Genomic DNA, 11909 nt, shown 5'->3' with positions numbered 1-11909 from the left:
CCATTTTCGCCCACAAATATACAGTCAATTCACTTTACAGGATATTCTGTGAAGCGCTTTCAAACATCTAAAAGATGGGAAAAGCGCTATATCAAATGCAAGGATTATTTTTTATTCATTATTTTTGCCATATTGGGCTAACACTCCAATGCAGTGCTGGGTGTATACTGGATTGTTGGAGGTGCCTTCCTTCGGATGAAACATTAAACAGAGGTCCCATCCGTCTTCCCAGGTGGACGTTAAAGATCCCATGGCACTATTCGAAAAGAGAAGGAAGGTTCTCACCCTGTCCTGTCCAACATTCCCCCAAATACAATTGCTCATTTGTTTTGTAGCTTTGTGAGATATTGATGTGTAAATGAGTTGCTGTCTTTACCCAAAAAATTATAGCTTGCACTTTACAGTATATCACTTTGAGACATTCCGGACATGAAAGGTGTAAAAATTATTATTATTATTGTTTGGATTTGCAAACACGATGGGCATTCACCAAAGTTCAACTCCTTGCATGACACAATTTGCTGAAAACACTGAAGAACGGGCAGTTGAGAGTCAAAATTTCACAGTGGAATGGCATGATTTGGTGCTCCAACTTTGACTGAAGGGATGAAAGCAGCTGTAATTAGCTTATTTTTAAAAAAGGAAGATGATTCAAGTACCTTTTTATAAGAATTTTTCTTATAAAAGTGTAGCAATAAACTTACAAGTTTTGTTCATACATGAAAGTAAAAGGGATTTATTTTCTGTCTGACGAGTAAAATAAATGGAGACAATATAACCTTGTATTCTCTCACTCAAATTAAATTGCCTTGGAAGACTACACAGACATCTCTGAGTGGTCTTAACAAGCAACAAACTCTTCTGAAATCTTTCCAGACTAAATCTCATAATATATCAGACTCTCAGAACTACCTCAATCTGTTCTATCTGACAAGGGTTGGCTTTATTCCCTTTATTTCTTTTCATTGTTCTAGATTAACAGAGGACTTACTATTTGTGGTTGTCATCTCTTGCTGCTGCTTTACACTACTTCTATGAATTAAAGCCTTTGAGGTGGTCTGCTTGAGGTTTCTTTCTACCGAGATTGTGAGTGCTTGTTCTTTGAAGTTTGTGTTGGTAATGCATGGATAGTATTTCATTGTAATTCTGTAGAATTGAATGTATTGGTTATTAGATGGAAGGAAAACTAGAAATGAAATAAAATCTACTCAAAAGTTTCAATGTAAATGGCTAATATAACACATACAAAGCAGTGGAGTCTGTGATCAGCTGATTCTTAACAGTATGTGATTAGGATGATTTGCTTTTTTAAAGGTACTCTACCATGCCAGTATGCAGAATGGAGATGGGATGCCATTGTCCTCCCACCGGTTGAAATTTGTTTTTCCCTGAGTATTGGAATACCAATGGTTTCAATGTAGCCTTTGGCCACTGACAAGTCTTTGAAGCCTCCATTGTATTCTTTAGACTACTAATGTCTTCCCCTTTATCAAGCTCTTGTTTTAACAAGTTTTATATCTCCCAGTTGCTCTCTCAAGATGTTTAAATTAATGATGAGAGGGTTTCAAATGACCGTATTCAAAAGGTGTGTATCTAAGCTTTGTTTTATGGAACTCTCAACTATAAAAGAATAGCTTTCTTATCCTCAAATAAATTGTGTTTTTTTTAAGGGGATGGCTTCCCCATCATCACAGTATTTCCATGGCCTACATGCTTCCCTAGCCTTACCACCCAGAACTGAACTCCCATCTGCTCACTCAAAGCAATATATAGGGGGAAGCGGGAAGAGCGTGTGTTGGGAGAGATGCATCCTGTTTTAACACCTGACTGAACGTGATGGAGATGCTTGCTCCAATTGTCACATGGTCATTGCAATGTATTCCGTTAAATTACAGATGTGGATGTAGTTTTGAGATGAATGTGTAAGACTCTTAGAGGAATTTAGTGAACCACCCTTTGAAAGTAAGTGGGAAATAGACCTTGAGCAAGTTTCCTTACTCCATACGTTTGATAATAATCCCTCAAGAAAAAAATATTACATTGGTCACTTCAATCCACAACTGTTTGTGGGACACTGCTGTGCGCAATTGGCTGCCACGTTTTGCCCACAAATATACAGTCAATTCACTTTACAGTATATTCTATGAAGCGCTATGAGACGTCTAGACGGCTTGAAATGTGCTATATCAAATGCAAGGATTATTATATTATAAAAGCAGCAGGTACAACATACTTAGACCAGAAAGTGCAGGAAAGAAGTGTTCAATTGCACCAAGATACACATCATCCATAATTCATATCAAATTGAAATAGTTAGAAATTGTTGTGTTACCCAGTATCTGCCAGTAAAATAAATCTTCACTACCACTTTTAGCCTGATCATGTGAGGCACAGCTGGTACCAGCTAAATGTCTTGATATCACTGTTGGCCAAATAAAAGGCTTTTGCCAACCTGCACCTAATACTCTCCAGAATTATGTAAATAGAGTACATCCCACCAGGGAGAAAGTGTGTATTCCAATTCAGTACACAAGAATTTTCATGTCTGGAGGGATGTTGACATGAATTTTCATGTGTTGGTGGGATGCATGGAATGTCAGATTTGCTCATAAGCATGGTGACAGGTTTCTGCATGTGTGAGACCACATGTGTTGACCAACAAAATGCCAAAAGTCCTCGAGTGCGATTTCAAGACAGTCAGAGAAGGGGCTAGACAGAGGGATTGAGGCAAGGAATTCCAGGAATTCGGGACATAGTGGGTGAAAGCACGGCTTGCCAATTGTGGAGTGGAGGAAATGAGGGATATGCAGAAGACCCATGCCAGCTGAGTAAAGTCAGTGGGTAGAGGAATGAGGTGCAAGCGGATCGGAGAGGGAGATGCCAGGGCATGAATAGATTTGAAAGTGAGTGTGAGGATCTTGAAAATGATCTTTTCTGCTACATGGAGCCAGTGGAGCCTGCAAGAATAGGGGAGATGGGAGTGAGGAGCCCAGTACAGGTGAGGACACGGGCGGCAGGGTTTTGAATTATTTGAATCTCGTTAATTGTGGAGCTGGGGAGATAGGCGAGGAGTGCTTTGAAAAATTGAGGCGCGAGGTGATGAAAGCATGAATAAGTGTTACAGCAGCATTGGGAGCAAAGGCGGATGATGTGGTGGAAGGCAATCCTAGTCAGAGAGCGGATGTGGGTTAGGAAGGATTACTGGGGATCGAACCTGAGGTTCAAGCCAAGGTTGCGAACAGGTTTGGTGAGTCTGAGGGATAAGCAAATAAGTGAGAAAACGTTGACCGGAGCCAAGGAGAATGGCTTCCATCTTGTCCATGTTCAGCTGCAGAAAGTTGGCACTCATCCAGCCTTGATATCTGGCAGGCAGGCAGCTTACCCCAGTAGGACTGGGGCCATGATTAGAAGAGAAAAAATAGATATGGATGTCATCTGCATATATTTGGAAGTTGAGCCCGTATCTGCAGATGATGTCACCAGGAGGAATATGTAAATAAGAAAAAGAAGACGGAGAATAGAGCCTTGCAGGTGATCTTGGGGGTGTTATTCGCATGGCAGAATAATTTGAGGAGACAAAATGTTGGTTGTGGATCAAGTACGATTTGAACCAGGAGAGAGCAGTCCCTCTGAGGTGGACGAGGGAGGAGAGGCAATCAAGGAGGATGATATGATCTACTGTGTCGAAAGCAATGGAGAGATCTAGGAAGACAAGGAGGGAGCCCTAGTCACAGAGACAGATGATTTGTAACCTTGATGGGGTGCTGTGAGCAGGGTGGAAACCAAATGGAAGGGCTCGAGAAGGGAGTGGGAGTGAAGGTGTGAATGAAGTTGGGTGGCAACAACGTGTTGCAGGACTTTAGAAAGGGAGAGTAGGTTTATGAGAGTCGGTAGTTAGTGAAGTTTGACTGATCAAGTTTTTTTTTGAGGAAACAGGGTGGGGGGGCAAATGCAAGCGAGGTTAGTGCAAGTTCAGCGAGGTTAGTGTGGGAGCGAGGTCAGCGGGAGCCGGCAGGTAGCATCAGGGACGAAGACTAGTGGGTAGCGACAGGGCCGAGATCTCGGGGTTTGACGATTCTTGCTCCCTCTGTCTCCACATCCTCTTTGCTGCTTTTGACACTGTTCACCACTGGCCTCCTGCACCGGCTCTTTAACCTCAACCTTCATGGTCTGGTCCTTGAATGGTTTAAATCCTACCTTTCATACCATCTCCACAAACAGCTTCATCTCCAGCCCCCTCACCGTCTCGTACAACGTTCCTCAGGGCTGTGTCCTTGGTCCCCTCCTTTTCAATATCTATATGCTCCCTCTTGGTGACATCATCTGTAGACATGGGGTCAATATCCACATGTATGTGGATGACATCCAACTCTATCTCTCTGCCTCCACCCTCGACTCCAGATAGAATATCTTTCAGACATCAAGTCCTAGATGAGAGCTAACTTTATCCAGTTGAATGTAAACAAGACCGAGGTTCTCTTGATTGGCTCCCGTCAGCACCTCTTCACCTCAGGCACAGACAGCATCACCATCCATGGTGCACACTCCACCTCACTGAGCCAGTCCGGATCCTTGGCGTTTTTGTTTGACCCTCAGCTGTCCTTTCTATCCCATATCCATGCCATGACTCGTTCTGCCTTCCCCCACCTCCGCAACATCGCCCGGCTCTGCCACTGCCTCTCCACTCAGGCCGCCTAAACCACCATTTATTGCAACCAGGCTCGACTGTGCCAACTTCTTGCTGATTGGCCTTCCCGTCTCTTCCCTTCTCAAGCTACAGATCATCCAGAACTCTGCAGCTCGTGTCTTCTTCTGCACTGGACTCCATGACCCCATCACCCCCACCCTCGCCCGGCTCCACTGGCTCCCCATCCCCAGCAGATAGAGTTCAAAATCCTCATCCTCAGATTTAAAGCCCTCCACAGCCTTGCTTCTTCCTATCTCTGTGCCCTGCTAACCCCATATCAACATGTCCACTCCCTCCACTGCAGGCTCCGACCTGCTTCACATCCACCACCTGGCCTGCCCCACCATCAGCGGTTGGGCCTTCAGCCTCTCTGCTCCACCCTTTGGAACTCCATCCCACCATCCCTTGGCCTTGCTCCCTCCCTTGCCTCCTTCAAGATGCGTATCAAGACCCTCTTTGACTGTGCTTTTGACCACCTTCCTACCCCTACCCACCCTGCCCTCCACTGCTGCTGATCCTCTGCTCGGGTCCAAATCCCTGATTGTCCAGCACCTTGGGATGTCCTCCCGACGTGAAGGGCACTATACAAATGTAATTTGTTGTTGTTGACTCAGTATTAAGGGGTCGCGGGACGGTGCTGAAGGAGAGGGGCAGGTTGACTGTGTCCACCAGAAGGGCTAAAGGAGTGGGAGTTTTGGTCAGTAATTGAGTGGGGATGAGGTCGAGAGAGCAGGTAGTAGGTTTCATAATAATAATAATAATAATAATCCTTGCATTTGATATAGCGCTTTTCACGTCGGGAGGACGTCCCAAAGCGCTTCACAGAACACACTGTAAAGTGAATTGACTGTATATTTGTGGGCGAACGCGGCAGCCAATTGCGCACAGCAATGTCCCACAAACAGTCGTAGATTGAAAATGACCAATTTTATTATTGTTTTTGGTTTTGGAGGGATTATTATTAGGTGTGTGGAGTAAGGAAACTTGCCCAAGGTTTCGCCCTGCCTGGAATTGAACTCGGGTCTCTCACTTGCAAAGCGAGTGCTCTAACCACTGAGCTACAGGACTCATCTGATTGAAGAGGGGTTTGAAGGACAAGGTCGAAATGGGGTCGGGCATGAATTTTGGAAGTAGTTGAGGCAGTAGAGGGGGAAATAGGAGTTCTGGAACGGGGGGATGAGGGTGGAAGGGGTGGGGTGGAAAGAGGAAGTAGCCAAGCGGATGTTGTCTATTTTCAATATGAGGAAGTCCATGTGCATTTGGCATTCAAAGTGAGGATGGAGGGTGCTTAAAAAGGGGCATGGATGAGTTGATGTGTGGTGGGTGAATGATTAATTTGGAAGACTGTTGGCCAGGACACCAGGAGAAACTTTCTTTTGAAAAGTGTTATGGAGTCTTTAATGCACAACAAGCAGAAATAATCTTGCTTTAATCTCTCATCTGAAATATAGCATCTCCCACAATGCAGCGCTTTCTCAGTCCCTCCAGAACCCACTACTGTCAGAGGTGACACTACTACCAACTGAGCCACACTGACAATTCTATAGTCAATAATCCTTCAAGAAAAAGAACAATAATAAATTGGTCACTTCAATCCACGACTGTTTGTGGGACACTGCTGTGCGCAATTTGGCTGCCGCATTTCGCCCACAAATATACAGTCAATTCACTTTACAGTATATTCTGTGAAGCGCTTTGAGACATCTAGACGGCTTGAAAAGCGCTATATCAAATGCAAGGATTATTATTATTAGTAGTAGTATTATAGTGGTACCTATTATCTAGCAGGAGCTGATTTCTAGCCCCTCTCCATTTGGCCTCAGAAAACTTCCTACATGTGGCTCCAGGTCTGTATTTATGGATGTTGTTCGCTTTTCTTGGGGTCCAGCAAAAAAGTGATTGACTTCTACTGTATGAGTTGCCACAATTGAAATCAGGAGTTCATTGCATAGGGAATCAGACTATCCTCCTTGGTGGGGGAGATAAGTGGGGTCTCCTTAGAACTGAGGTGACTCCAAGGTAACATACGTTGCAACAAAATGTGGCAGTCTTGGTTGTCTGTTTCCTGAGGCAAGTGGGTGTGCAATACTCTCAAGGGCACTGCTGATGACAGACCAGCCAGTTTGACCCTTTGACAGATTTTAAAGGGGTAGGGAGCAGGACTGGGATTCAGTCTTGGGGGCAGAGATTCTTTCCACTCAGATCCTGATAACCCTGGAAGCCAAAGCACTAACGGGTAGGATGGTCCTAGATGGACAGCAAGTGGAAGCTTGCCAGACAGTGCTCTGAGGTTTTAGCTGGTTCAATTCCAGCAAAATCCCAACACTGGAGACTCCCAAGCCTTGGCTCTCGTCAACCTGCGATTTATACTCTCACGAATTAGGTATGCAGGATGCGAACCACCTGGGACAGAGTGAATATTACATTTCAAACAGAGACTTTTTTTTGTTTAGGTGGCATACATATGTGGAACTCTCAATCTATTTTGGATAATCTTTAGCACAGTTCTGGGTTCCTGTGTGTCAAACTCCCAACTGGCCATAAAAAAGGGAATCTTAGAATGCAGATCCATGTCACCGTCACTCTGTAGTGCATTGCATTGCACCACTTCAGAAAATTGTTCTTGATTGTGGCCATCAACTCAAACTGAGTGAGTTACAGTTATTTAAGAGTGTATTTGAATACAATAACACATCTCAAGTTTAGGGCTAATAAATAACATGGGCTTTTTCTTGGGTATTTAGGATGTTTATTCAGCCCTTTAGATTCTCACACACTGCCTTTCATTTCTTGTTTTTTTTGAAAAAACACCCTATTTTTCCCTCATTTTCTTCCAGCGTGTTCACTGTCAGTGCTGGTCTAAGAGATCAAAGAAGCACGGTTCCATCCTTGTAGCTAAATTCCTACAACAATTATATGGCAACCAGGAAGCCAGTGTTCCAAGAGAGACCTGTACATCTGTTATTGATGCTGCCATGTGTTTGTGTTTTTTTTCCAGCTAATCTCAACTCTTGACTACTCCAGCAGTCCTGTTGAACTTCGAAGTACATTTCCAGAGTTCATATTTTGGTGAAACAGAATATGCAGATATTCTCATTCAATTTTAAAAAAATGGTTAAGGGAAAAGTGAACAAATCCTCACAGGTTTCCTAACTCTGAGTGCTTCCAGACAATGTAAAGCTCCTGTCAAAAAAATGAATCATATTCTAGGTTGGAGGACATTTGAAATAAATTATTCTAAGCCTGCATAGAACACCAGTGAAACCGCATTTAGAATATTGTGTGCATTTTTGTGTACTGTATCATTTCGAAAGGTTATTGCAGCTTTCAGGATGATTCACAAAGAATGAGAATGACACTGGAATTTAGAGTTTTAAAAAAGAAAAAAAGGTCAAAAAGACATATTTTCAAAAAGATTGAGGGAGCATATTCAGGTCTTTCAAGTTATGAGAAGCATAGGTAATGTAGATCTGAGTAGGCTATTTTACTTTGACCATGAGAACAGAACTGGAGGCCATAGGTTTAAAACTACAAGATCAAACTTGAACAGTAGAATTATGGGGGTGGAGGAATATTTTGGAGGTTTTTGTTTTTTTATCTTTGAAGTTCAATGAGATCTATAGGACCTTCCATGGGAGGTAGAGTGGGTGGGGTAAATTCCATAAGATAGGATTTTGTGGCTTGTGGATAAAATCATAGGGTAAGGTTGACTTTAATGATGCTAATTATTTTTCTCTTTCCTTTATTCTATGTTTTATGTATTTTCTCTTACTACTCTACTTCAAATCCTTGTAAACATGTTCATGTTTCCTCAATCTTGCTGATATAGATCTGATCATATCAAAACATTAATTCCATTCACATGTTCTTAAGGGCTATAACTATAGTATTGTTTAGCTAAAATACAGAGAAGGGCCTCATTGGGTTTCTGTTTCTATCTAAGCCATGATGACATGATGAGCTACATATACATAGTAATCAGAATCTAAATTTAATCTTTGCCAAAATAGTCACTTTCCTTCTCATTCACAACCACTATTCCAACAAATCTATATATAATACAGGGAACGTTGCCATATTTTCTCTGCCCCAAGCACCAGCAAAGCCTCTTATGAGTTTCTGCTTGTTCTGAATAGCACAGAAATATGCCTTTGTCTGGTATGTGTATGTGGTTATCACACATAGACTGGTTTAAATGCAACTGCCTATTGAACAGTTCTATACGAATCTCGGCAGTGGATAGACAAGTAATTGATAAGAAAAAAAACGCTAACTTTTGACCTGAAAAGGTGCAATATCAAATGCAAAGATTCTTAGGATTATAAATGGATTTATTTTTTATATAAAAACGTTTGGTGCCATTGTATTTAAGTCATTCACGTAAAACTGCTTTTTATGGTATAAATTGATGTGTATTCTTGGTGAAAATGTAGGTTTTAAATTTTGGATGTTTAACTGCAAACATTTTTTATATCATTATTACGCGCTGATGTTTCCCACTGAATAAACCATTGTCATATTGTTAAATGGTTGGTTACAGTGCAACTGGAATCTTTTAGTAGTGGTTTAAAACAAAATTCTTAATTTTCCCTGTGTTTTTCAGGTCTCAATATTTAAGTTGTTTCTTGAGTGCAAGTTTACTAAGCCATGTTTACATATTCCATTGAGAAGTAAAATATAATCTGGTTTAATTAGATTACAGCACTGCTAATAGGATGCTTTATATTAAAAATGAAACGCGACATTCCTTTTGAAGCAGGAAATGTAATATTTTGTTCATGAACTTTTGTTTACAGAATGGGAGCAGGAAGAACAGGAAAGGAAACATAAAGAGGAGCAACAGAAAGCAGAACAGTTTGAAAAAATGACAGAGGAGAGACGCAAGAAAGAAATTCTCTTAGCAAGGATGCAAGAGATTGACCATGAGACCAATGCAGACTCCTTGTTTTCTGACTTGCACAGCAAAAACACTTCATACGTGTTTTCCACAGAAATACTCAGCAGGTATGATGACTCACCGGATATAACACAGAAAACTAGCATATTCCCTCAGTCTGTGGAGAATGTGTACAGTGGATTGGCGCCCTATGATACTATTGTGCACACCGAGGGGTATGGTCGCAGGGGTATTCGAACCACAGATTCTAATGACAATCTCAGCTTTGGCATTTATGCGCCCTCTTTCGGGAAAGGAACTGGGCGGACTAGTCTGGCAAGTCAGAAGAGCAACATCGTAAAAGGGCAAATTAATGATTATTATGACCTTAATGTGAAAAAAGACAAAAAGTCTAATCTAATGGAACAGCTGTTTGGTTCTGGTGTCCACAATAGTGCCACCTCCAAAGATGAAGATTTGTTCATTTCTCCTCCTGTAAACAAACCCAATCGAGATAACAATCTTTTCCCCTGGGAAAAAACAGACCTGTCCACAGCCAGAGAGAATAATGATGATCCGTTCTCTGACACCAGTGTCTTTAATACCAGTCGTAATCGCTCAAAATACACCTCACTGAAGCCAGCAGTAAAAGCAATTGATTCATTAGAGGATGAAGTGGAAGAGGTGGTATTGTGAAAAGGGTTTTTAATTCTGACATTGCTCACAATCAAGAGCAACATTTCTTCCCATGAAAATAAATTATAATTGATTTAAGAAATTCTTAAGTTACTCAAAATATTCACACAAAGTTTTTGACAAGTTCAGAATAAACACCCATTGATTAATTTTGTAATATTGTGTGTTGGACAGACGCAAAACCCAAATTCTGGTCATTGTTCCATAAATTTAAAATATCCACCCCTAGTCAGCCCATATTTCTCAAATCAAATTAATGATTGATATTTAGGGGTCCTTTCCCACATTGTGGGTCTTGACTCACTTACATGTTGTAAAATTGCTCTGTACACACCTTGTGGTTGTAATGCATGGAAAATAACAGCACACTTCCAAAATAGTTACCACCCTCTTATTGATGTAATATTCTTCATATAGACTGTTGTTGTAAGTACAAGATCCACACAGAAGATTTAATCATAATGTATGTGTATATATGTATACAGTATACAGTATATCTATATTGTAAATCAAATGGTGTATTTTAATACTTTATGAAATGATGAAACATTTGAAAACTTGTTAAAGTCAACAATACAGTTTAACAAGCACTACAACGCGCTACCCTGCGTGAAGAGCGGAATATCAATGCAAGTTGTTGTAATAAAAACCCATTACTAGATGGGACTCAATTTGGCAAAGAAAATACACTTCAATGTATTTACAACTTTAAAATGATCCACTTGACATTGCTTGATTTAGTGCACATCACAAAGAGGTTGTTTCCTGGAACTACGAATATCTTGATGTGTGAGCTACTGTTATTTGAACCCAGATTTTATACTGAAACAGAGAGAAGGATCTTGATTTATCTATAACTTTAAATCATGCTCTGTAAAGCTTCTCATCAAGGTGGCAAACTGAGGATTTGTTAACAAAATATCTGTTTTTCTTTTCAAAAGAAACATTAGGTTTTCTTAGAACAATTACCAGTAAATGTGAATGATCACTAGATAAAATGTTCTTCATTTTATTCTATGTTTTAATCATCAATAAGCATATTTCTAAATAGTCAGTTTAACAGCACTCTTTTCATTAGGACTATCTAATAGACATCACTTTATTAGCACTTAAAAATACACTACTTCAAAACTACAAGCCTAATAATAATAATTATTGTATGTATTAACTGGTGCACAATTTTCAGAAAGCTTATTTATTGCCACATTGTGTTTTTATACTTTTGAAAACAGTTTTAAATATAAATTTTCTCATTTCATTTTTCGTACCTCAATAGTAATGTTGCACATTAAGTGTAATGATCTCAAAAATAAATGTTAACTGTGGACTAGCCTGGATTGTGCCTATTTATTACTTGACTGTCTATTTATTACATGGGTTTGTTGCGTGTCCCCCTGCGCTCTCCATGCCACCGTCAGTGGTAAAGCCTTCATTGCCTACAGTTCCAACCTCATAATGTGGCTGTGATGTGACCTGTGACTATGTTGATAGAACTAACTAAGTGTAACAGATAGTTTTTGGCAGCAATGGCAATGATATCAAGGCACTGTAGCAGAAAAAAATCAGCTAATTGCAGTTCCTGATTGGAATCCAGGGACCACCACGCCCACTGGAAAATGCATATGTACAGATGTTTCCTCCCCCCACCCA

At 40.8% G+C, this 11909-nt stretch overlaps 1 protein-coding gene across 1 annotated transcript; it reads left to right on the top strand.

Annotated features, from left to right (window-relative positions):
* Window positions 1-935: 935 nt before the first annotated feature.
* lca5 (lebercilin LCA5) lies at window positions 936-11586 on the top strand. The gene is made up of 2 exons (XM_042333734.1): window positions 936-1086; window positions 9484-11586. Exon 2 carries the CDS (start codon window positions 9552-9554, stop codon window positions 10257-10259), a length of 708 nt encoding a protein of 235 aa, XP_042189668.1. The 5' UTR covers window positions 936-1086; window positions 9484-9551; the 3' UTR covers window positions 10260-11586.
* The last annotated feature ends 323 nt before the right edge of the window (window positions 11587-11909 follow it).

The sequence above is a fragment of the Callorhinchus milii genome, unplaced genomic scaffold (assembly GCF_018977255.1).
Source record: "Callorhinchus milii isolate IMCB2004 unplaced genomic scaffold, IMCB_Cmil_1.0 Scaffold3, whole genome shotgun sequence".
In the NCBI taxonomy this organism is placed as follows: domain Eukaryota; kingdom Metazoa; phylum Chordata; class Chondrichthyes; order Chimaeriformes; family Callorhinchidae; genus Callorhinchus; species Callorhinchus milii.
Note: the sequence above shows the minus strand (reverse complement) of the source record. Positions and strands in the feature narration are given on the sequence as shown.